The sequence below is a fragment of the Sturnus vulgaris genome, chromosome 2, assembly GCF_052056855.1.
Source record: "Sturnus vulgaris isolate bStuVul1 chromosome 2, bStuVul1.hap1, whole genome shotgun sequence".
Taxonomy (NCBI): domain Eukaryota; kingdom Metazoa; phylum Chordata; class Aves; order Passeriformes; family Sturnidae; genus Sturnus; species Sturnus vulgaris.
This window is the reverse complement of record NC_142244.1, coordinates 60,448,258-60,475,777: the sequence shown is the minus strand read 5'-3', so window position 1 is coordinate 60,475,777 and position 27,520 is coordinate 60,448,258. Positions and strand designations below refer to the sequence as shown.

The 27,520-nt window shown below is 36.4% G+C and overlaps 1 protein-coding gene across 1 annotated transcript in view; it reads right to left on the bottom strand.

Annotated features, from left to right (window-relative positions):
- VWA8 (von Willebrand factor A domain containing 8) overlaps nucleotides 1-27,520 on the bottom strand; it is a 182,847-nt gene that overhangs the window by 33,815 nt on the left and 121,512 nt on the right. The window contains exons 29-37 of the mRNA XM_014890712.2: nucleotides 27,109-27,311; nucleotides 20,535-20,651; nucleotides 19,981-20,045; nucleotides 19,756-19,881; nucleotides 19,019-19,128; nucleotides 16,847-17,001; nucleotides 14,955-15,156; nucleotides 8,432-8,513; nucleotides 6,389-6,593 (exon numbers count right to left, since the gene is read on the bottom strand). Of these exons, the coding sequence (XP_014746198.2) occupies nucleotides 6,389-6,593; nucleotides 8,432-8,513; nucleotides 14,955-15,156; nucleotides 16,847-17,001; nucleotides 19,019-19,128; nucleotides 19,756-19,881; nucleotides 19,981-20,045; nucleotides 20,535-20,651; nucleotides 27,109-27,311 (1,265 nt within the window). The remainder of the gene's footprint in view (nucleotides 1-6,388; nucleotides 6,594-8,431; nucleotides 8,514-14,954; nucleotides 15,157-16,846; nucleotides 17,002-19,018; nucleotides 19,129-19,755; nucleotides 19,882-19,980; nucleotides 20,046-20,534; nucleotides 20,652-27,108; nucleotides 27,312-27,520) is intronic.

Here is a 27,520-nt window from a genome sequence, read left to right as displayed (position 1 = left end):
ATACCACAGGGTAAAATGAAAATTGAAAAAAATTACATGTGGAAGGAGAAAAGCCTGACTTTCTGTATACCTAGGAGCTTGTCAATGCCATCCTTAAAAAGCAGAGGCAGAAGTTATTAAATATCTACTACATTGTTTTCTTTTCTAAAGGGAAGTCTCTTATAATTGGCACTGGTGTAACAGATCAGATTATTTAAATATTCCCTATGTTTATCCTTTCATTAATCAGGGAACAACTTTCATAAGGGCACAATTATTAGTATGCATTTGTCTTGCTGAGCCAGCAGGATTTTGCTGGTGTTAGGAGCCCAACCTTTAAGTCAGCAATGTGAACTGCTGCAGACTTTTTGACATCTTCAAGATGGTGTGTTGAGGTAATAATATTTTCTCCCATGAGAACTTTGGGCTTCCACAGGAAGGTCAGAGGAAGAAAAGAGAACTTTGTGCTGGATCAGTCTGCTGTAATACAAAGTTAAGGTTATTTCCCTCCTGTTCTTTGTATGTCTGCTCTAATTAGACTGGAAGATCTCCTTAGGAAAGGGAATGTATTTCAGACATGTTTGTACTATGCTTCTAACAAGGGCCTCACTCAAGCTGAGGAAATTTATAGAAAAGGTATCTGGCAGAGAACCAGTGATCTTTATCTGAGTTGCTTTATCCCATAAATACTTTCAGAGATACGCATTTATTTAGCTCTGTGAGTTCACAGCTTTCCAGTCTCATGCTTCCCCACAGTCAGATGCCTTCATTCAAGGGCTGGTACACAGCTGGTAACCCTCAGCTGAATAAATTATACGGTCCGGGAAGAGGTCACAAAATTAAACTGTGGATTTGGGGCTCATGGATCTCAGAACTGGAAATGCTATCAAACTATACCTTGGAATCCACCTATTGACTAGATAACTCTGCAATCTGCAATATTTCAGGATTTTCAGGATCCTGTGCAGGTCTGAAGAATGCCATCATATGGTTATTACAAACTTACAGAAACACTCCACTGAATGCATTTCTCATAATTTATGGGATCTGCAGCGACAGTATTTAAAAGCAGAGGGAAGTCACTGTTATTAGCCCGCCGATGCCCTCATGTGGTCAGAAGACCAAGTCTGCTTGGTGCAAAGTAGAAAATTGAGAACAGCAAAGGGTGGCGGGGAAGAACCGGCCACTCTTGCCAAAGGTCATGCTTTTGTCTCGATTAAAGAACTGCAGCTTTGCCCAGTTCAGTCTTAACATAAGGAAAAGGCTGGATTTTTGTTATGTTATAAAGTACAGTATCACTTTTTAAAAAGGGAGAAAACTCCCAAACTATCAGTATAGATTAAAGTAGATTCTGAGCAGTAAACATAAGCATGTTGGAATCACTAAAAGTCCTGAATCAATTATTCTTTAGATAAACATTCAACTTAAAAAATTAAATTTCATCAGGTGAACTCGCATTAACTTGAACTTTAAAGCAGAGCTTCAGAAAATAACAAGAGAAAAAAAAAGATGCATTCGATAAAATAAAAAAATATTAATTCTCTTAAGGGGTGAATACTTCATGTAGAGTTCTGCATGATTAGCTGCATGGAATACAAATGGAATAAATGATTCTATTCAAGGAAGGGAGTAAGACGATCATTATCCAAATTGACTTTCAATTCTTGCTCATTATGAAATACAGTCCCTGTGGGACTGGCTACCTGCAAAGTTATGATGATCTCTTCAAGTAATTCTAATTCAAGAAAACCAATGTCTAGGCCAGACAATTGGGAAAAGAATAAGCACATGCACGTGTGTCTGCAAATATATACATGTACCTGTGTGTGAATAAATATGATACACATATTCAGCTACATTTGCACACCCCTCACCTAATTTAACGTGCTTGGCCCTCTTTAACAGTAAATGTGAGACTTTTGGCATTATGAATACTTCCAGAATGTACTCAACTTGGACTCCAGTTGAACATTTATGTCAGGTGAAGTCACAAAAGTAAAGTGAGGAAAAAAATGAGAGAAAACGTTTCCAAGCTGATCCTTTTCTTTGGAAGGACCTGGTTTTGTATTAAGGTGTCAGTGTCTCTTAAACACTTCCTTTGGACTGACACCTACAAAGAATTATGTCATTTTTTAAGCTGAGAGTTGCCCATCAGTCTACAAATTAGAGAGCTGGGATGGTGTAGGTGCTGTATTATCCAGGTTCTACATAGCATATGCACTTGCTCACAGGTAAATGTACTTTATCTATTTTTAAACAGCTGGTGCACACTCAATTCACACGTGCTATATCTTTGCCCTGCTCAGTCCTACACTATGTGATCTTGACATCATATTAGCTGAACCTGAATCATCTAGGAAATCCACCTGAGTTTTCTAGAGTTATAGGAGACATAACCTGTGTCAAACATTTCAGCTTTTTAAGTTTCTGAGGAAAACCACACATTACACAGAACACTTATGTTAGAGTGGGATTCTGTCATAGGCCAAAGAAACATAAACAATATCTATCCTTGAAGAAGTGTACTACAGAACAAGCAGATCTTGACCTTTAAAATCTGGGATGTATGAGGAAATTGTGACCTTGTTTTAGGACAGCAGAAAGATGGGAAAATGCAAAGAAGTCACTTTTTTTTTCCTTGCTAACTATTCACTGAGATGTAAATACGAATTGATTTCCAACTAAGTACCTGAATGTTTATGAGGAAGGCTTCCTATAATGAAAATGAGAGAGAAGAGTCCATAGGAAATCAAAATAGTTGCAATCAGCACTACTAAACTCATTGGGTAGCTTTATATATAGCTACAAACAGAGGGCACTACTGCAATTTCAAAACCCCATCTCATGCATGTAGGAGATGATACAGCTACTGCTGTTTCCACAAATACATTAAACAATAGACACACAAAAAAACCCCCTACCCAAATAAACCCCTCAGAAGTCTTAGTTTATAGGAATTATTTTTTTTTTAACTAATCAGATCACTTCTTTGGACAATCCTGGTACTGAAATGACAGGAGGCTATCAGCTTCAGGATGTCACTTTGCATGGTGATATTACCTAGACCAAGACTACACATGGATTTAAAAAAATGTTGCAAGTTCGATTTTGAGTTCAAATACATATTAGTATAAACCAGATGACAAAGTTTTTGCAATCCTTCACTAAGTACATTTTTATGCACTCTACAGGTTTGGATATGTCCTGGGACTTCTGAAAACAATAGCACACTGAGTACATAGCATGAAACATTTTGGACTACAGTCTACAGCAGGAGAACATTAAGTGGAGTGAATACAGAACTAAATGGTTTTGCTAAATGCCTTAACATCTGTTGAAATACCTCTAAATGATGCACCTTTAAATTATTTTATATAAGCATTGTACTTTATCTAAATGAGACATACAACTAAATAATGCTTACTGAAAGACAATATCTGAACGATATCAGAATGTTACAGTGCTGTTCTATTTAATTTCCATCAATGACCCTTGGACTGCAAAAGGTAACACAAGCTTATCAATGTCTGCCTATTGCCATGAAACTTTTAGGACAAGATTTTAAAAATAAAGGTATTTGATAATTAAGAGACCTTTTTGTCAGAGACATCAAAAAGTGGAAAAGCTCAATGGTTTTTGGAGTAGAGCTTACAACTTTAGAAAATACAGTATTTTGTTTAGATTTTGTACTTCAGAAACTCCAATTTAATAATTTCAGAATCCTGTAGTATTATTTTGAGTTTAAAACCTCAATAAATGACAAAAAACTCTGACCTGCCTGCATAAATGCAGGCTTACGTAAACACATACCATATTTTGATAAACTAATTTGGTAGCCTTAAGACTTCAGCAGTTTGAACTCTGCTGAGTATGTCAACAATACAAAACAAATGTTGACTGTTTTGAAGATTGTCACAAATTATATCAAGGGAGCCTAATTACTGATTACAAGTGGAACAGCTGTTTGTTTTCCTCTGTTTCATTGCTTATGTATATCCAGCCTCCTTCTCAGAGCTAACATGCTTGTGAAAGCAGAAATTCTTCCCTAGAAGATAGTACCAATAGTTCCAACTGAAGCCTGGTTGAAGATTTGATTCTAATTCTCTGAAACTATATTTATATTGAAGGCCCTCTAATCCTTTTTTCTCTAAAGGGTCAGGAAGATTCACAGAGTTTGTGTGTGCTTCTGCAGATCAGTGGTTCCCAGCCACATAGACAGGTCTTGGATTGGTCTAAGAAAATCACCACGAAGGTTTGCTAAGCCTGCCACGGTTTTGTAGGATGCAATAATGGCAGTTTTAAGGGAAGGGGAAATTGGAGGTGAGTGGATGATAGGTAGAACACTGACAATTCTCTTAAAGTGAGTTTCTGCTACAAGATGATTGGGAATGATGGGTTTAGTCAAAGAACCAGAGAAACCTCATTAGACTCCAAGCTACTTAACACGAGCATGCACACGAAATACTACACAACAGGAGGTCATTTTCATACACTTGAATGATCAGATCAATACATGGCTGCAAAATATGTCTAATTTTGCAAAAATAGGTATCAGGAAATACTTAGATGAAGTATTCTTAGCAAAGTAATTGCCCCTGGATCAGGAGACATATTCCTGCCATGCTCAATTACACAGGGAAGCTACACGAATATGTTTTTAAGGTAACAGGATCCTTTCATTTCCAGAAATGAATGCCTTAATAAAGTACTGCTTTTATGTCTAGACCTAATGAGAAATTAAGTAGGAAAGGTGATGGCCCCTTCATATCCAATTAGCAAAGCACACAGTTTACACAGCAACTACATATCTATTATCTTATTGGAGATTACATAAAATAAAAGACCTAATTTATTTCTTATTGCTCTGCCATGCCTTTGCATACAAAGCTTCTTAGGTCTCATTATCTCCTCATTCAAAGCAAAGTGAAAAAGTAAAGTAGGGAAACAGAAGTTAGTGATAATCATGCAAGTCAGAAGATCACATAGGAGGCTCTGTTCCAGCCCCTTAGCACAAATAAAAGAACACATCATTTCAGTTCTGACAAATCACTAGTTTGACACAGAAAAAAAGAAAGATATTCTAAGGAGACTTTACCCTGAAGTGTGCTTAGTAGCAAGGCATGCTGTCACTGGAGAGAAATTCTACAGCACATTTTGAAAACTGTTTAGTGACTGTGGGAAAACCTCTTAGCCTTCTTTCAAATGGTTTCTTGAGATTTCTAGTTAAATGACTTAAATTTTCTTATGGCATGTACTTTCCAAGCCAGTATTGTCTAATAATTTGTTGGCTATTATTGACAATATAGTAATATTGTTGAATAAAATATCGAGTTATTTAAAAAATAAAAAAAGGAAAAAGGAAAAAATATCTATTAAAACTAGTAAAACTCCTTGGGATGGTGTAAACCGACTATATCTGACCATAAGATGGTGCTAGTGCTACTGCACTGGCAAAGCCACGAGTGTGGAGTACAAAGGTGCTACTGGGTAGCAGTTCCCTTTTCTCATGACATTTATGAATGGCATTTGCTGAGGTCCAGTAAAAAGAACAGTTCTTGCCCAAGTCTCTGTAACCACAAAACATCTTGTAGAAAGGGAGCTAAGAGTGGGAAAATTAAGTAAAATACATTTTGGCCTAATACATCTCATTCACAAAAAAACCCAACCAAAACCAGAGAGAGATCTAATTAAGAATAGAGTCATTCTGTTTTCCCATTCTATTTAAAGATGCAACTGAACAGTCCTGACTGTTCCCTCTGTGTTGCAATGGTGATCACACATATTAGCCAATACATTAACACTCACACATATATACATACATGCACACAAACACACCATACATGTATATGCTGTGTATTTTCAGCATCTACCTAACATTCCACATTAGAACATGGCTGTATGGAGATCCTTGCAACTCTGCTCAGCTGGGAGAATTATTAAGATTAGCTGAAGGCTCTACTGTGAATTCAAGGCACTTTTAACCTAGGTTTCAAGTTTCTTTTTCGAAGTAAAACCCCAGTATTTTTTTCTCAGGAATTTGAACTCTGGAAAAGTACATAATTTTCTTAAAAATTAATTTCATTATTCTACATTCTGAAAGTTACAGTTAAAAATCAGTAGGAGATAAAGAATTTATTTGCATTTAATTGCACTGGAATTTGGCAAAAATACAAACAGTGTAAAACAAAGAGTCTGTCAGAAACCATAATTACAGGGGTTACAAAATGTTTTTAAATTAAGCTACTGTGCCTCTTTTTTCAGGGAAGAAGTCTATTAAATTTTTCTCACAGGTGCACTTCTACTTCACAGTGCTTTTCAACACAGCTCTCCCCTCAACTCCTTTCCCAGCTAAAAACTCATCCATAGCTCATTCTGTTACATTTTCCAGTTCAGCTTTGTGAAGTCCTACCTGCACAGGACGACCATCTTCTTGGCCAATCATGTTCCTCCATTCCTGCAGTGACTGCTGGAGGCTTTCCAGCCCAGTTTCCCAAAGCCTCACACCTCCTCCCATGTCCACTGTAACCAAACCTACTTTGCCCAGTGGTGCCAGCAGGGCATCAGCATCTGAGATCTTAGAGAGCCAAGATGTGTATGGAGAGAGAGACTGTGAGCTGAAAAACAAGAATCAATGTGATTTTTCTTGAAGCTGCAATTAAAAGGGGGATGGGTATTTCTGCAGTTAAGGCAACAATTAAATGAAATTACATCCTCATTTCATGAGAGACTATAACCAATCCCTGTAGACCCACTATTTTAACAGAAACTTTCCATTAATGAAACTGGCCATAACCAAAAGACACCTGACTGTACAAGAAGCAGTATGAAACACCAGGCTGAAAGGCAGCATGCTGCCAAAACCACTGCTGTAGTTTAGATACACTGCTGTATCTAATCTATCTAAAAGTAGTCCATCTTTAGAAAAAAACCCAACTATTATGAATAAAAAAAAGTAAAAAGATGCTTCAGAAAAATATAAAACTAAAAAAGAAATAGAGAGAACATGATCTGAGCAGTGAGGAAAATATATTTCCATCAACTTGAAGTAACACCTTTCTCTAGATCTTTAATAAAATTTTAGGACTTAAATACTCATCTAATGATCATACAGCTTTATGTACACAGAACTGTAGCACTTTTTAAAACAGTCAGCCTGCTATCAAAAATTCACTGCTGAAAGAGTAATAAGTAATAATATGAAGGGAAATTTAGACAATGGAGGGAAAAATCTATGCATTTTCCAGTACTGTTAATTACATACATAAATGACTTGGCAACCTGCACTAATGGCAAAATTAATAATTTTCAAAAATATAAGAAGGAGCAACATATATGCTACCTATGACTGAAACCACCATGTACTAACTCAACTGAAAGAGTTATCTCAGCATTTGACTGGGCTTCTGCACAGACCTGCCATACACATCTTAAATCCTAATGCTAGTTTCAGGGTCCTAATGTTAAAATATGGCTTTGTAATTTCTGTTATTTCCTATACAATCCTAGTGAAAAATAAAGTTACTTGCTGTTTTTATGGTAATATCTTAAATTTTTGAATGACTGTGTGAGATGTAGGCCAATGGACCAATCATAAATGGTGAATGGTGCAATAATAATTTTCTATTAATTAAATTTTTCCCAGATTATTAATGAACCAGGATGAATTTAAATAAGTACTTCCAAAATCAACATCAAGTGAATAGAATTTTAAAAATTGTGTTTTTCATGCATGTGCTATTTAAATATGCAAAATGGAAAGAGTGCCATTCAAAACAAAAATCTTTACTACTATTACATTAGAAAATGACAATTTTGGACCAAAACATACCTTTATATAATAAAATATTTGCAAATACTCTCTACAGTTGTGAGAGACAGATGTTAAAACCAAAGAGAAGCCATAGAATCTGGCTATTCTAATTTATCATACAAGATATTTGTGTATCATGCAAGATACTTGGGAATGTATACTTTCCAAAGGGAGAACCACAAAAAAGCTCAATCTATTTTCAAAGTGAATTTTATATTGGACTAGAACTTGATTCCCAGTTTCCTAACACCTGGCACTGGATCATTTTGCCTGTCTTTCCCAGATCCAAAAGATAGAGAAAAAGGAAAAGAAAATAAAGACTGCAAACTATAATGAAAGAGAGTTGAGAATAAAGTGGATGGAAGAGGAGGTAGGAACAAAGGAAATGAAAATCAGAAGATAAAGCTACCTTTCATATTTACTAATTAATTGCTACGTTTTCATCAGCAGTACCTAGTAAAAACAGATACATAATGTTGACAAAAATATACTGCAATGTTAGCAGATTTTTACACTAGGTATGAATTAGTCTTACGTTTGACATTAAAAGAAATATTTGCTTATCCTGAAGTAATAATAGACACTAAATTCTCTTTGCTCTTCTTCTAAGATGACAGTGCTCTAATCAATAAAATCAGTTACCTAGGAATTGCAATGTATTTGATTTTCTTTGAATTAAGATCTGTCACTTCCAAGTATCCAGCAGCTGGTGGAGGAGTGACATCTGAAAACAAACAAACATGTTATTTTCTAGCTGCATGATTAACTGGTTATTACATTTGCATTAAGCAGATTAAATTTAAGCATTTTATTACACAGTACCTGTCAGAAAATGATATGCTTTCATATTCAAGAAAGGAATATAACTTGCAAATAAGGAATTGTTTTATTATTACAACAGTGAGTAATCAGACAGTCACAGTTACAAAAGAACAATGTATTTGTATGGCAAATGTCAAAATTACACACAAATATAGCACTGCTCACAAAAGCACTATTCAAGCATTACTGCAATCTCTAACTCACTGTTTTGATCTGTCACTGAAGAGAATGTCAGTTGTATATCTGACTTTAAAAGCATATTCAGGAACATTTCAAAACATTGTGTTTATGACTTCCACTTGAAAACTTCTCAATAATACTAACCTAAACACTGCTCCCTGAAATCGAACCACTCTTTTTTGGAGGCAGATTCTCAGTATGCAAAGATTTTATAACTTATAGGCCCTAGACTATTAAGTATTAAATATTGTTTTTATGGACAGTTTAATTAATAATATATGAATAATATATAATATAATGAATAATATATGGTCCTTCCTTCAGAAATAAATTTGTGTTTGTGTGCCTACACTGGCTTCTGCCAACTTACGAGTACATTGTGCCTGGGCTCAGAAGTGGCTGCCAGTTTGGATTGACCTTCATCTGCGTGGAGTAAATTGAGGCAGTTTTTCAGAAAAGAAACCACAAGACTGAATCGCACTGCCCAGCATGGATACAAAATATCATTGTCACAAGATGAAAACAAGTTTAGATTTTCCTCTGAAACAACATATCTTCCACCTCCTTGAAAGGAAGGAGTCTGACCTTACCTGCAGAAGTGTTCATGCTTGCAGAGAGAACACACAGAAAAGACCAGTAAGATCAGTACCATAAGGAGATCTAATATTCAAAGGAGCACACAGAACAACTCACAGCAGCACTTTATGCATATCCAATGTAATTATACATCTATAGTATACATGCCTACAGCAGCACATCTATTGACTTTACTCATCTTCATACAAATGGGAATATCAAAAACATCAGAAACAGGGGGAAAAGGTCTGGACAAAGGCAGGTTTGTGGGCCAAAGACCAGTTTTGGTTTCACCTAGATTTTTTTACTGTTTTAAAATATGCTCTCTCTCTTTTGTTAGTAATGAAGAATAAGATACACATTAAAAATTCTGATGAAGCTCTAAAACAAGGGCAGATGCTCAATTAGAAGGAGTGGAATTCTCTGTGGGATAAGAATTAAAAATTAAGTTAATAAATTAGAGAAAGAACACAAATCAAACAAATTAAAGACAATAAAAAGACAAAGGATTGCAGAGTAGGAAGTGGACAAAAAGGCAATCAAATGTTTAAACTCTATACAAGAACTGCTGGCTAGGCTCCAGAACTGCAGTCAAGAATCTTGACGATGAAACATGAACATCAGACACGAACAAGCGCAGTTTGTTCTTCTTTTGTCAAAGCCTGACAGAGAAAAACGTCTATGCACAGCTCCAGACATCAAACTTTAAGGAAAACAGACACAATGTTCAGTTCTGGGCTCCTCAGAAGGGAGACATGGAGCTCCTGAAGGGGGTCCAGTGGAAGGCTACAAAGATGAGGAGATTGGAGCAACTCTCTTATGAGGAAAGGCTGAGGGACCAGGGCCTGCTCAGCCCCAAGAAAAGAAAAGTGAGAAGGGATCTCATCAGTGTTTGTCAATATCTAAAGGGACAGTGTTAGAGGATGGACCAGGCTCTGCTCTGTAGTACCAAGGAATAGGACAAGGCAACAGCCTGAAATTGATGCACAAAAAGTTGCACCTGAACATGAGAAAAAAATTCTTTACTGTGATGGTGATGGAGCACTGGAACTGGATGCCCAGAGAGCTTGTAGAGTTTCCTTCCCTGGAGAGAAACTGTTTAGGCACAATCCTGAGTAACATACTCTAGGGGACCCTGCTGAGCAGGGAGATTGGATCAGATGACCTCAAGTGGTCCCTTCCAACTTATCCATTCCGTGATTCTGTGACATGAAATAGTCCTGAGGATGAAAAAGTGTTCAGAACAGATGGGTTATAAGGACAAATGCCAGGATTTTTTTTTTTTTTTAATAAACAGAGCGTTTTTTTTAAAAACACATCCAATCCTATTTAGAAGATTATTATAAAGAAATAAATATCATCCTGAGTGAAGGTGACATGAGGTATTCAGCTTTGTTTAGAGAAAGAAAAGATGGAGACCATGAAAAGCTTTTCCCATACAAAGAGAGTGAAGCAACGCAATAGGCCAATTGTTTGACAAACATCAATTAAGAAGAGACGACACATGTCATCCTGTCCTTATATAAACAGGTGGACCAGATGATGTGTCACGGCTATTTTGGTAACATCGTGTGTTACACCACATGTTGTTCCAGTTATTGTCATATTTATAAAGATACACACTTAGTAACAGTCTGTTATTTTATGTTCATCTATAGGAAGTGCTAAGAATCCGAGTAAATATTTGATCTCAAGTAGTCCCTCATTGCTACAGTCTTGTTTTTAGAATAAACATTAATTCTTCTTTGCTGGATTTTGCTATGATCTCTTGTCTGAGTTTATATTTTGTGTCCATACATCCATTTGGCAGTCTTTGGGGAAATTATTACTTGTTATAATTTATTTTCAAATACAACTATCATTTGGTTTACAGTTCCAATAAAACATATAGGCAATTATTCCTTTGCTTATTGTTCCTGGAACAGCTTCAGTAATACATATTGGAGTATGCCAGAGTTTGGCTGAGTACTTTGAGTTATTAATAGAAACGGAAGGCTGTATGCCAAAACTGACCAGTTGTCCAAAAAGATGAGAAAGAAAATCTGACAGATATGGAAACAAAATCAAAAATATAAAACAACTTCTCAAAGGCAACAGAAGACAATAGGGCATGAACTTCAAGGGTCTTACACATAATTGATTTCACATAGCAGGATGCCCTTGCTTCACTTTATCATCTCCCAGGGAAGGCTACAACTTTCATAGGTAAGAAACTACAGGTTTCCAATACAGAAACAATGGAGCACAATTAGGAATAAGCAGCAGTGAATTTCAAGGGACCAAGACTGTTAAGCAGCAATTGGTAGCAGTTAAATGGGTATTTAATCAAATATTCTGTCAGTTAGTGAGACTGAGAGGCAAACTCCAGAAGAAACAACAGCCCAGCATAGAAGGTTGCAAGAACAGAATCTCAAACAAGCATCATAAGGGCTACTACCTTTTTATTTCACCTTCCATGTGAGCACAAAGACACATGCTTCTCTTTTTCATCTGGAAATATTTGTGCCATTACAAGGGCAATATTAGGTCCCTCTAATCTAGTATCCTGTCTCCAGGAGTAGTTAGATGCTTGAAATGTGTAAGAACAGGCAAGTGCACATGATATTTTCCTCAAATCACCAACCAGTTCCAATCTAGGGGCTTCTTAAACTAAATGTGGTGTCTATGTTTTTATGCCTATGTATTTAGTTAACTTTCCTGGAGTTTGTCCAGTTTTCTTTTGGATTGTCATTTCAGCATTTGCAATATCCTTTGGGAAGCAGTTTCACAGGTTAGTACTCCATGAAGAGCTATGTCTTGTTTGTTTTGATGAAGTTCCTAATAGCTTCATTAGCTGCTCCCTAACTCAGGTAGTGAGTGCAAAATCGTCTTTTTTTTTCCACATCTCCATGCCATACAAGTTTTTGTAGAACTCTACCATATGTCCCTTTCCTGATCTTGTCTTCACAAGTAGGAGGGTTGGCCAATACAATCTTGCTCATCTTTGTTGTCTTTTTCTGAACTTATCACAGTTCAGGCTCCACTCACCTTGAGATTGAGGACCAAAATTGAACAGTGTTAAGGACACATGGATTTGTACAACAGCACAAAGAGGTTCTCTGCTTTTTTCTGCTTCTTCCCTAGTAATTCTTAACATTGATTTGCTTTTTTCAAGTGCTCCTGAGCTTTGAACTGTTATCTTAATTAAACCATCTATTGTGACAGCAAAATAATGCTAGTAAGATGTTCTCATCATCCCCATCTTATTTGATGTAGAATTAGGACTTTTTTCTTTCTCCTATCTCCTACAAATTCACCTATACTGAATTTCATCTGTTATATTGATTCAGAATTGTAGTCTCTCGTAATTCTTCATGGTAAATCCTTCGTATCATGAATAATAACTACTATCATCAGCACTGTTACCTCAGTGTTACTTAGTATTTCAATTTTTTTCATGACATGCTGAGTAGCAGAGGTTGCCGTAGGATTTCCCTCATAGCTTCTCCTCTACTAGAAAGTCCAGCCATTAATTGATAAATGGAAATGTCTTGAAGAAGTCCTGAAAAAGGCTACGGTACAGAAAACCTGGAGTCTTGCTCAGGTCCTATTTAATTGAATCAGTAAGGTTATATTAAACACAATTCAGTTAAAATTAAATTCATAAATTAAAACAACATTCAGAAAAGAAAAATCAATAATAATGACCTTCAAGGCATGAAATCTTTCAACATAAATATGGCCATAAGGCACTGTACAAACCTCATACAACTTTCTATACATTTAAAGCTATCAATCCCTACTCATAAATATATTTCATCACAGCTGAGCAAAACAATTAAACTGCTTGGTCAGACAGAAGCCAATTCTCAGACTGATAATATGCTCAGGTTACTGGTATCCTGGATTCATGAAGAATGTCCCCTGGTTTTTAATTATACTAACTTAGCAATACAAGGTGTTACATAGAACAGCAACTTAAAAGGCTTTTAGAAATAGCAGTCAAGATCTCAATTTAGGTATCTTTTGGAAGCACTGAGGGAAGATACATCCACCACTTCCAAATCAGTAAACTAATTTTAACAAAAGCTCAGAAGATTTACCTTCTAAAACATCAGATTCAGATACCTTTTTTTTTTTTTTTTCTGTGAAGGCCTGAAAAAACGTGACCCAGTCTGACCCTTCTGCAGTTTATAAAGTATGAGAAGATTACAGCCTGAAGTTGTATAATTAGTTTGAAGATTTTAACTGCAACTAATTTTATTAAGTTTAATCTTTTTAAGAGGTAAGCTTTCCTTCAGTTACAAAAGAAGGAAACTGAAGTTTTCTACCCTGTTGATATCCTTGACTTGGCTTCTTTAGTCAAGTAAATGTTTTAACCTCTTGGTAATAAATAAAAGGGTTTCTCTGTATAGGGAAGTTGATCTGTGTTAAATGAGGACAGGCAGATTAGATCATTCATTCTGTTTGAGTTAATTTGGAATAAAATGCTTATTCTGGGACAGAGAGTTCATACAGAGACTAAATCAGGAATAGCTTCTTGTGCTGATGAAATAATATACAAATATTCTGGGCATTTTCTCTTTTGATAGTAAACTTTGGAGATTCCTAAAGGTAATTAATGCAAAACTCACAAATGCTGTTATTTAGCACTAATTGGTATATTTTTAGCAATTGGCTGAAGAAGCTAAAGTTATAATGATAACAGAAAGCTTGGCACAGCAGCACAAAAATGTCTAAAGATCTGTAGTCTACACCTGCTTTACTAATGTCAAAATAGAGAACGGTTTTGCTGCATATGAAAGCTGTTCATGCAACATTCTCTTGGACAGCAGAAGAACTAAATAATCTGGGTCTCTTCAGTTTGGAGAGAAGGCAGGAGTGACTTTGCCAAGTCATGAAGGTGATGGTTAAGGTGAATGCAGAACTGTTACTCTCCCAAGACTGCCATGCTACAACAAGGGGCATGTGATAAACCTGCTAAGAGATCAATTGATCACAAAAAATCATGAACTTGTGAGTTTGTTGTGGAGATACATAGATTCAAAGAGGAACCAGATAAACTTGTAGACAACAGTTTGAGAGATAGAACAAAAGGAGACTGAAAGCTTGAGGCAGGGATGTCCTCTACAACATCCCCAGCAAAACAAGTGCAAATATTGAGAAAGTATGAAGAGAAAGACAAAGAAGTGGACAGGCTCACATGCATTTCCAAAAAAACCTCTCCTATTGTCCCTGCTGGGGATAGAATTCTGAGTTACTCATACAACAGGTTTATCATGCATCTCTGGATGATACTGAGCAGAAGCTAGAAATACTGGTGAGGGCCAACTGCTGAACTGGAATGATCATATTCTATTATTGGGTTTCCTCTGCAGACAGAGGGAAATCCATCTACTGAGATATCCACAGTAGAAAACCTGTTAATTCCTCAGAAGTATAATTCAGCATGCTAATAAGATTTAAATTAATTTTAAAACTAAGTGCAACTACACTCATTCCTTCTCAAATACTTGCTCTTACGAACATTCTGGAAAAATTAATGAGTGGTAGCAGATTACAAAACAAAAAACAAGTGTGTTGCAGCACAAGTATATGAACCTCTTACCTTTTGGGTAAATGTCTTTCAGAGGCACATCTCCAGGTGCTAAAATTCGGACTATTTGATTAGAAGCCAATAAAGTAACACAATTGGTTTGTTTTGCAGCTCCTGTTTTCCTCTGGGCTCCATAATAAAGTGGATCAGAAGGAGAAGCACGCTTGTGACTCAGAGAGGAGTTTCTTTTCCAGCTATACACTTCACTGGGAGACTGTAAAAGAGAAGGTATCTACTGAAGAAAACATTACTATTATTAAATCTAAGAAGAAACACTTCTTGAAAAGTTCCACTTCTTATTTAATTTCAAATAAAATGTGGATATTGTGGTTATTTCTTATGCTACCACATGACAATGAATGGCTGGATTATTTTGTCATCAAAAACTCCTATGGGGTGAAAACTAACAAACATCTACACGAGTGTTAGGCACCAAGATGCTCTGAAGATCCAAAGTTGAACTGACATTTTTGTTTTAATTGAACCAGGAACAGAAAGCATTGAAATAACCTATTTTGGAATCAAATTATGTAAAAAACTGTTAGATTTCCACTAATAAAGATAAATACAGATATTTCAGTAATTAATTCAAAGCTAAGCAACAGGGCTGAGACTTAGCTCCAGGTTCAAAGATTTAAGTGTAGGTCTCCACATGAAAGCCATTGACTTCATCTCCCACTATGGTTGAAAGAGCCTGGCAAAAAAAATCATCTCGAAGGTCTCAGTGCTCGGTAAACTGAGCAATTCTATTACATATAAGAACTCAGATACCTTGCTCATACTAAACACCTGCACCACCAGCACTAAATACTGAATCTGAAGTTTTACCCCATCACTTTTACATGCACCCTTATCAGGCTCTCTTTGAAATTCACATGGATATCTAAAACTACATATGAGGAAAGATGGTACCTCACTCTAAATCAGGCAGAGCAAAAAACGCTTCACCATCTGCATTAGTGTGTTAGTATTGAAGTGTGCAGCTCCTTCACAATTGCCACCTCCCTTTTCCAGCAATTAACTCACATCTATTGTAAGCAATATGAAAAACTTGAATAAACCATCTGGTAATATAAAACCAAGGAAAACTCAAAAGCTAATTGCAAAGACTGTCTTATTGACAAGAACATATTTTTGAATCATTTTGGATTGCAAAGATTTTTCTTCTGTCATTTGACTTTTCCAAAATGCATGTCTGTTAACAGTTACATTTTCTAATTTGCCCCAATTTATCAAATAAACATGACATACAATTATTTATTCTATAATCACTACCCTTTTTACGTACCATTAGGCAGCAATTATTAAAAAAAAAAGTCCAAAGAATTAAACATACTGCTTGTATTTTCCTGTATTTGTCTTTACTCCTTGCAACAGCCCTGGTCATTAGACTGCTGAGTTTTACTTTCTTTTCTGGTCTTTTTCTAACTGTGTCATGGCAGTGAGCACACTTACATATAGTATTTACACTTAGATACATTATTCAGTAGTGAAGGGGCTTTATAGTTTTGCTATAATTTTCTGTATCTTTTTTCTTTTTCCTTAATCTACCTGCTTCAAACTGGGCAAGAAGTTCACATTGATCCTTTTTCTCAGAGGTTATGCTTAATTAAAAAACTGCAAAAACACATGATTTAAAAAGTATTACTCTAGTCGGCAGTGTTCAGAGCTTACCAAAAATTAATTTTGTCTGTGCTAGACATTGTATTGTGCCATTTCCTATAACCTAAAAAACCACTGACATCCCTCTAGATTGGACTACCATAAAAAATGGTATACACTACATGAATTCTTCCCTTGCTGTCATTCCCTTCATCCCAAATCATTTGGTAAACAGGTATTTAATGGGTTACAGAATAAATGAGATCATATTATTCCATCGTACAATAATGCTGAGTATTTACCAAGAGGTCTGGGAAACCAATAACAATAGTAGCATAATTATGCTCATCTGAGAAGATCCTGTTGGGGGAGCTGATCTTTTGTCCCACAGCTGCACTGAGGTTTTCTGAAGATAGCTGGTCAGTTGAAACTGCTTGAGGCACACACAGTTCTGACACTAAACAGGATAAAATTAAACAAAATGAAAGTCATTAAATCCAGATGTGCAATAGAAAACAATATTAACTGTAAGACTGCTGAGCACTGAACATTGGCTATTACTTTGAGCATAAAATTACTAAAAAGCAGAAGATCTGATTATACTACACTGTAACACAGAGGAGAAGGAAGTAATCCTATTTTTGTAAAGTCAAGTACTTAAAATCAGGAAACACTAGCTTTGTAGCTGCTTATACCACTTAATTTTGCCCTCTACTGTACAAATGAGGCAGGAAGCCTATGAAATAGAACAGAACATGATGTGATCTCATTGAAAATTATTATAATGCAAATGCACCACAAGGCAAAACATAGGTTTGAACACGTAAGTGTCAATGTGACATTTCTTGGTGACTCTCTTGCTGTCTTTGCAATTTAAATAATGTTGTTTGTAATGCATTCCTGTAAAAATAATGGTCTGGTTTTCTTTGTCTTTAAGCTAAGAAATACTCAATTTTATTCTGTGCATCCATGAGAGCCCTTTACTTTGCCTCAAATTATCAACACAGTCAGAATTGCTATCTTTAGCTCTGCACTGTTTCCACTTTGATGGGCACAAGTCTATCTTGTTTACATGACCATGGGAGAAAATCTTTCCTCCCTCAAAGGATAACTGGTCTGGGTCAGCAGTAAACCCACACTGGTCTACCTTTTTTTAGTTCTCTTATCACAAATTCTGCCTCAAAGAACAAAAACAGCCTGAAGATGTTACATTTGGGGTTTGCTGGATGATTTGGAAAAAGGTGGACAGGGGGATATGATAACATTTCAGACTGGAAGAGAAGAAACAAGATAACAAAGAATAAAAATAGCACAGAAAGCATGCAGCAATAAACTGCCCACAAATACTTTGAGACTGGAAATTATAATAACATCTCTATCCATGTGAGGAATGATACTCCAGAATGGTTTCTAAATAAGGTAGTAAGAGGAAGGAAACTACTGTGCTCTGATAGTACTTGATAAGTTGGTAGAGTAAACTGTACAGGAGTTAAAAAGGATTCTGAATATTTAGGCTATGATTAGTTTTTGGTATCCACCTGGCTGCTGTTTATGTAAACGAAGCCCTATTTTTTTCAATAACATTTGTTTGTAAAATGTTTACACTGTGTTAATCTAATTTTTCTTATTTATGCTAGCCACAATAACCAGAACAAAACTTGTTCCTTCTTTAAGAGATATAAAGTGGTTTCTCTATTTGTTTCCTCTGTCTCTCTGATACATAATGACCAAAACCTGTGAACTCTTAGATGAGATGCACATGCGCTTCCAGTCTTATCAAACCAAGCAGACTAAAGATTTCGTGCACTATGATCAAATGCTATCAGTTTTGAAGACAGACAGATCTACCAGGCAGAATGACAACCACTGCAGATTTCTTCCCTACTGTGTAACTAAGATATGCCTCAATGCCTAGCACCATCTGGGAATTTTACTGATCAAATTCCCTCTACCTTTTAACACAAGCGTTATGGCACCAATGGTATCCTGCACACTATCAACAGAACTACAGAAACAACAGAACTACAGAGACTTCTGTTCTAACAGTAGGTGGTTTGTATTTTTCTAAGGGTTGGGAAGTGTTTTCTACCTCATCTGAGTTGAGTAGCAGACCTGCAACAGTCTACAGTCTGGAATCATTAGTATATTTGTTCCCTTCTATTCCTGTTCTAATTCCTGCCCAGTCATCTTTCTTCCTTTCCCATTCTACATGCTTCTCTGTTTGCTGGAAGTCCATGACTGAGGGTCTTGAATGCTACAATGAAACAAAAATGCTTTATTCAAACAACTTAAAAGTTTGGCATGGAATGTGCCATGCCTTGAGAAAAGCTGATATTATTAACCAAACATGATAAGGGGGCAAAAACAGAATCAGAGAGATGGTTACTCAGATCTTTAAAGGGTCTTGTTTGTGCAGCTGCAAACAGAAATGACAAAAAGAACAACAAAAAATGGAACTAGTATGCATTCCATACCTGTTGTTAAGCCAAATCCCGTGTCAGCTGGCTCTTCACTCAATGCATGCAGCTGGCACACCTCATTGTCTTGAGCTTCCATATGGGCACGCTTGGTTAAAAGAAATTTCCTGTAAAATACACACATTTATAATAATTCCCGATTACACTTGTCACTCTAAACAAGGACTTTTATCTTCTGGAACAGTGAAAACACTCTACATTTATATAAACAAGGTTATCAACACCGTTTGCTAAAATAAATATAATTTCCCAGACATCTGTGAGATAGGAAAGGGTAGGCCAGCAAGTGGCAGATTTGTCTTCTGGTAGCTATTTACACACTTTCATTTGCTCTGCATTTATAAAAATGAGACAGCAGAGTAACATTGCTTTCACGTAACCATGAAAGTAAGCAGGTGCTAACTCTGGACAACATGTCTGTATTTCCAGAGACAGGTCCACCAACATTCTGATTTCTAAAGATCAATATCACATCAGTAAAACTAATACTAACACACATGTGATTAAAACTAGTCTAGACTTTCACAGGCTGGCATATCCTCTTATTTTCCTATTCTAAAAGTCTACACGCATTTTCACCACAGCAAATCTGCATCTTAAAACACCCACTTTTTAAGTCCAGTCAGTCTCACAAACAGGAAAAAAAACCAAGTTTGAGACCAGGAGTGAAACGTCTGAACACAAATGAGACACAAACAAGAAATAATGCCATCAAGAAAACTAGGCTGACTAACTTATTTGTTTCATTTTCCACCAAGAGCCACCGGTCTTCAGCCACCAGGAAAACAGCTTTCAGACTGATTGGAAGTGAGATGGTGTGAGTTTGACCCTCCAATACATCCAGTACAATAAGGTGGTTTCTATAAAATTGGAAGCCAAGAAAAGAATAATTAGATAGGGATCTACACAAGGAGATCTGATATAAACCAATTGAATACAAGGACATAATTTACTCTCACCCTGTTTCTTTGTAGAACACCAGCCAGTTTTTGTGTGAAAACTCTCGGCACATTTTGTAGTTGCTCTATATAAAAATACATCATAGGACAATTAGTGTTTGTTAGATTTGTCCCAGTGAGTTTCCTTGACTTCTCTGAAAGTGTACTTGTTTGTTTTCCTTTATTTAGAAGAATACACAGCTTTAATTACCTCTCAAATTGCTATCTAGCTTGCCTTGTTCCTAGTTATAAATTGTATCATAACTGAGCTCATTATTATTTTTGTATCATAACTGAGCTCACGACATAATTCATTGTAAAAAAATGTTCAATTTTTCCAGTTTTAGTCCTAAAAAGGGATATTTTAAAGACACATATTTTCAGGAAATTTATTTATATTTTTTATAGCAATATTCCATTACAATACTATTTTATATGTAAGACATTTAAACATACATAACAGTAAACAAACGCTTGGGCTGTAAAACCAGGAAAAACTTAATGATCCTTTTTTCCAATACTGACATTTACTTTTAAAAAAACTTAGTATAATAGGGGCAGGTGCTATTCCTCACCGTCTCTTCTTTGTTTCTCCACCAAGATATTCTCTTAGGAGACTCTTGAGCATCTGGTGAGAGTACGAGTCGGCGAAGGGAACTGTTGTTTGTATCCAGCAACAACACAACATTGCTCTGTAAATGAAAAGCAGATCCATGTACATCTCAAGCTTGTTTAAGAGACTACAACATATCTGTCTGAAGGACTTTTGCAACTCGAGCCACTTAGGATATTTTGAAAAGATGATCTAGATTTTGTTGCAAAACGTAAGCTGGATTTTCTTGGTCCATTTCAAAGTTCATAGAGAAACCAAACTGAAGAGGTTAAGTACATGCAAGGGCTGGAATGATATTACAGTTTTTCCACAGCATTTTATCTATACACCTCACATTCAGTTCTGTAAAACCTCTAGGAACTGGACTAGTATGGCTTACATGTCTAAGATGGAGCTACAGGTAAGAGACATACCAATTAGTTCTGTCAAGTCACTAAAATAATTCGTTTTAGTTTTAATGTTTTCTTACCAATTTTCTGTTGGACCTATTGCTTAAGTCTCACTGAAGGTGACAAACTGGTGAAAGAAGAAATGGCTTAGTACTTTCTCTCCAAGTTCATACTTCTGATACTGTGGACTTTATTAAATATCCCAGGGTGTGACAATCCTTCTGTGGCCTGCACTCTCTGATAGCTTACAGTGTCAGAGGTAGGACAGCTCTTGGAGGACAGCAGGACAACTCAAAAAGCTGGAGACCAGAAGCAGACTGGATGGTGCAAATCTCCACGTATCACGTGAAAATATGGTGCGCTAAATTTTGAATTTCTTCTGATTTCTCATTTGTTACTCAATGCCCAAGGGCCAACACATGCTGTCAAATGATGGGGGCTTTTTAAACATTTATTTTTGCAAAGTAGTATAGCTGCTCCTAACGTGTTTAACTAAGAATTCAAGACAATAGTCAGGGACAACCTTAATTGCATCAAATGAAATTCAAAAGGTACAAAGGAATAAGTTAATTAAGCCTTGGGTTCAATTATTTGTTTGCCATTCAAGGAAACATCCAGTTCTGCAAGGACATTAGGTTCTGCAAGGACTTACTAAAAGTAAACTGCCTACGTACAACATGTGCAATAACGCACAATAGACGTTAAGGAAGTAAAACATAAATTCCCACGAATTCCCCTAAATAAAACAAATACAAACAATCTGAGTCACAGCAGTTTTGTTCTTTTCGGGTACTCTTCATACTTTCACTAGAAATATTTTTGAGAATTGACTTTAATAATGACAGTAATTTGAAGCTAAATATGGTAAAGTATTTAAAATATCATGTTATTTGGAGCATTTGGAAATTTCACTTCAAGTTCAATATTTCCAAAAAAAGAAGCTTGCTTATGTATTACAAACTAAAATTATAGAAATGTGGTTCAGGAAAAAACTAAGACATTTGCTTTGGATTTTGGTTTTTTGCCATATTTCATTTATACAATTCTGAAACAGCATTAGCCTTCCACGTGAGCTAAAGAACACATACAAATCAATTACATTCTTCCACTTAGTGTTAAATTTATGAGACCAGTTGGTAATATAAAAAGCTTCTCTACTCCACCCCTTTTGATGTTAATGGTTTCCTTCTGTGCTAAGTGACTGATGTATATTCTGTCTGTGTTCAAGAATAGATTTTTGCGTCACTTGTGAGCACATCCAAGAGCAGCTCTGGCAACTCTTCAAGTGGGCTGGGAGAAGATGTTGGTGTGCAATTCCGTTTGTTCTTGACTGGGAGAAAAGTAACCTCTGGGCGACCTCCCGACCCCAATGTCTGGAATTCCGAACTCTGGACAGATGCAATAACCAATCTTGTGAAGTGGTGTGCCTTTATTTTTAGTTACTGCAAAGTTTCCCTTTCCTTACTGCTGTTTTTATTTTAGCCAGCATTTTCCTCTAAAAAGTTCTTAAACCAAACAGGGCTGTGACTTCATTTTGCTGGTATGGGAAGTTGTTCTTTATGGTTTTGCAGACAGAGGGGAGAGCTTGAGGAAGTTTCAGAGTGGGACAGTGCAAGTAACTCAGTTTAAAATTCTTGTATTCTTCTCCCCAAACTCACTGTCAGTTTTTATCTGCTCTGTCCTCGATGTTCATGTCCTGAGCAAGCAAGCTTGCAAACACACTGCTTCAGACTGAGGCTGATCCTTAGCTTGGCAGGGTAATCATACATCCTCTTGCCTCCTGCCCCACCTTTTCTATTAGAGCTACTCAAGGATCCCTTCAGTGATAGACACATAACAACCCTGACACTGTAAATAACAGGAACACATAGAAACATTATTAATACACTGTTCATCAGGTTCAATTGGAAAAAGTCTGTTGCAAGAATTTATGGTTTGGGGCTCAAACCATCACATCTTCAGAGGTAGGGAAATGTATGCAAATAGATTACTGGTGTTTAATTAATGCAAGTAGTGTCTTTCAGATGATTTGAGAGACTTTACTGTATTTGAGAACGAGTAGTGGTATAAGCTTTGTGCTTATAGAAAATGAGCATTCTACAGAAGGTGCAAACATTTCTATATAAGCAGACCTTTACTATAAGGTGTACTCATAGAAAAGGAAAGTCTTACACAATATCAAAAAAAGATGAGAATTAGTTTTTGAAGAAAATAAGAAATTACACCCTTTTTTCTGAAGATATACATCAGAATATCATGGGGACTAGATGTTACAGAAGTTACTATGTTTCTGGTACTTTCATATTCAGATACTCACTTGTCCATCAGGGCCAGATCACAAACTGTTAAAAGAAGTCTTTTAAAAAATGGTTGCTGTCTCCTACATGTGGTGAGTGAGGTAGATCTCTGTCAGTTTCTGTGCCACAGATTCCCTCACTCCCTTGTTAGGAGAGAGCTTTGACAGAACTGCAGCAGCAAGTGGGACAGGGAAAAGCATTTCCCTCCCTCCCCACCCCACTTCCTGACCAAGAAAGATAAAAGCAGATTTAAACGATGCTGGCAGGACACTGCCTGAACAAAGCTTGTTGTGCTCCCTGAGGTAGCCTGTAGGTTACTCTGTTTGTCCAGTTGTAGCCATTCAACACAGTAAATTGCTTTTTAAAAATCCTGGAAATGTGCTGTTAATTTATGGGCAAATCAATTCAGTTTGCTCCTACAACCCCATATGAAATAATGCATAAAAGTTATGAAAATTCTTTTCTGTCTGTAGTAGTTGTTCTGAGCAGTAGATGTGATAGATGCAGAAAGAAAAGTGCATAGGGAGGGCACAGAGCTTTAGCAGGAGATAAGCGTAGACCCTGAACTACTTGTGAGGAGCACAGATGGCAGAGGTATTGCTACTTTGAAAATATAAATGCAATTCCCACCTTACAAAGAAGTTACTTGAGATTTCTGCAGTCTTTTCAAAGTCTATGAGTTTAGTCTGAACAAAAAGAGTCAAAACAGCTTGCACACACTGAGACCAATGGCCACCATGAGGAATAAAATTATCTACCCTTTCTTCCAAGAAGATGTAAATGTGGCTTAAAATCAGATAAATCTCCCACTTGTGCCATTAAGTTAAATCCCCAAGGAGTTTACTTTCAGTAAATTTTAATTTAAAAGGACAGGAAGAAATGGTGATTTTTCATTTTATTTCACTGGAGGGCTCTACTGAATCTAAATGGATGTCATCTGGGAACAAGATAAAACACACAAGCTTATTTGAAGAGCCACAATATCATCATTTCATATTTTCCAATAAGGTTATCATCCATTTAAAATTGTTCTTTTTTATAACTTAGTCAGAAACATTAATCTCCAAAGACCTTTATTAAAAGAAAAAAATTGAAAAAGCTGCTTTTGGTATTGTCTAATTAATGGGTTATACTGATTATTATGAAATAGCAGTTGTCAAGTGGCCCTTTTATTTAATAAATGCAAGTTCTTATTTCTACAAATATTGTTAATACTTCTTAGTCTTTCTGCAACTAAACACAGATGAATTTCTAAAGCATCAAATATATTATTTATATAATTAGTTTTTCTTGTTTTGTTTGATGCACCTAGGCACAACTCTCATAGCCTTGCTCAAAATGCAGATGTGCCACTAGTCTACTTTTCTTAACATCTGAATGCTGCAGGTTCTGAGTTTATACCTGCCAGTGATCTTAGTATACCCCAATGTAGGCATCTTGACTGTATGCCAAGCCTCCTTCTGTGGAAAGAGAGAGGCACTTCCAGAGGGCAATTAAACATGTTCTACTTTAGCTGAGATTAAATGCTCTTCAGGTCACCTCTATCCTAGCAAATACAGAAGTTACCCAGATGATTATCTTAGACCATATGCTCACCTGTTAACATCAATAATAATGGATTAAATTTCATACACAGCAACATCCACCTCGTTTCACAGGTACACAGAGAACATGATTTTTCCATGGTTCCACTGCAGGAAGAGTTAGGAATGAAACCTAAGCTCTAGGTGGAAAAATTACACTGCTTGAGAATCTCTCTTGTGAATCAGTGAGAACTAGACATCCTAACACTTGATAGGACAGCAGTGGCTGTGAAGACTACAACAGCAGCACTCGTCTAACCTATGTTTTAATGCCTCAATTAAGAACCAATTCCAAATAAATTACCAATGTAGTCCATGGATACAAGCATGCAACATACAAGAGAATATTTTTTCTTCTTTTTTTCCCCTAAGTTGCTTGCTTAAGTTCTCAAGAAGTCTAAAATTCCTTTTAAATGGTGCCCTAAGAAAAGGACTTTTTGCAAACAAGTTTGTAATTAAATGAAACATATTTACAGAAACAGTGAATAAGGTCTGCCTTAATGGTAAAAATATTTTAAAAGTCCTAAGATAATGCAAAACATTCAGAATATTTTAATTCTGTATTATTTTCAGTGTCAAACAGGCTTTTTTACAGACAGGATGTGTTCACCTGTAGCACTTGCCAAGAAAGGCAAGTCAGAGACTGGCAATATTTAAGCTTTGTCAGAGTAAAACATGAGGTTACAGCACGACTGAAGTAATCTGGAAAGGGACACAGAACTACCGCAGTTTCTCTACAGAACAAGTTTTATTTCAGAGTCTGAAAAAGTATCATATCATACCATCACTAAAAGGTATATTCCATGAGGACAGCCAAAACCAGACTCTGAGATAACTACCTAAAGCTTCACGGAATAACCTTCATTTCTGACACCAGATGCTACTGTGATTTTGTTAAATACAAAACGGTAGGAATGTTGGAGATTTAGAACGCAAAAAATATTGCTGGCTTCATATTAAAAAGTGTGAGACGTTCTAAACATTCTTAGATACAAGACAGACTGCCATCTGTTTTAGTTTCCTGCATCAACTTCACCAAAGGAAGCCAAGAATTATTTAGAACCAAAAAATATGCTATGTGAACCTCAAAATAGCCCAAATGGTATTTCTATAGCTGTTCAACAAGCAGGTAACCTCAGAATCCTACTGTTTCCAGTTTGCATTGGAAAGTATCCCTTAGGCAGCAGCACCTGTATAGGCAGTTCTACCAAAGGCAGAAGAATTGGGTTTCTCATAAGACACTGAGCTTAACTGCAGCATCTGACACCAGAAAGTGGCAGCAACACTTGAAAAATGTTCCTGGAACAACATTATTGCAGGTATACCAGAAATGACTGAAAACTATTAACACCCAAACTCAATGCAGGAAAGGTTCTTCTAGATTGAAGTCTCTCACCTACTGAAAAATCGACAGAAAAAATTCAAAGCAAGGAAAAACCAGCCAACAATAATGATAGATTTAATGCCCATGTCAAACCACAATGACTGGTAGGCAGCGAAATAAACTATTATTAATGCTAAAAATAGAACAGCAGCAGCCTGGTACACACTGTTGTCTCTTCCCATTACTGGGCAAATAAGTTTTGAATTGGAAATGTTACAATCAGCTCACAGATGGTATAGGTAAGTGCAAAGTATGCAATAGTTGTCTTTAAAGAAGGATTTGAGTCAAACCAACACTGAAATTGCCAGTGGTTCTCAATTTGCATTGCTGATATTAAGGCTTACCTAGTCTTCCTTCTAGTCTCAACACTTCACAGGTTACAGAAGAAGAAATACAAGGATTCACAAAACAAATATGGAGCAAATACAAGCCACATTTGACTTGGTGACTCAGGAAATATCTCTTTTATATACTAGTTGAGAAGTAAAAGGGCGACAAGATTGGAGCAGAACTTAAGTTTGCATAAAACACTTTACTCTGTACTTTGCAAACACATGCAGTTTGACCGAAACTCCTGAACTTGACCCACTCTCCTCCTTTCTCCCATAAAGCCAACCTCCCTCTGCCAGTGAGAGAAGATAAGCAGGTAGAACTCAGCTTCAAGAATGGAAGAGGACATGGTCCAGCTAAAGAGGAAAGAGGAAAATCTCCATTTAAAAACTAAAGCTGAAGGCAACTCCCAAGCTAAAAGTACAGTAAAAGAGAGAAGATTCAGTAGGAGGTAGCCTTGTCCAGTCTATAGAGGTAGAGTCCCCAGTGACATACCCTCATGACACTACTTTGCTCGTGACTAAACATTTAGCTGGAACTTAATTTTTTTTACCTCCTCTTCATGTAGAACCACTTGACCTTTAAGTGGATTTCCCAGTGGTGCTGCAGTCACAAAAGGTTGCCAGACACTTCCAACTGTTCTTGGGAAGAGGTCATAAAGATCCACAAAGTATCCAGTCTTACTAGAAATGTTCATGAAGTACAAGGAAACGGGATTGCATGTAGTAACATAAAGAACGTTTTCAGGTTCCTCTTCTGAAATAAGAAAACAAAATAGTGAAAGTCTACTGACATTTTGCATTTCTCTTCTGGAAATAGATATGTCATAAACTTGACATGATACAGCAAAAAGTACTGAAAAATTACCACTGTTGACAAGGCAGATAAAGAGAAATGATCTCTTGATATTAACTAAATGTTAACAGGCAGAACCTTGCCACAACACTATTAACTCTAAACAAGTA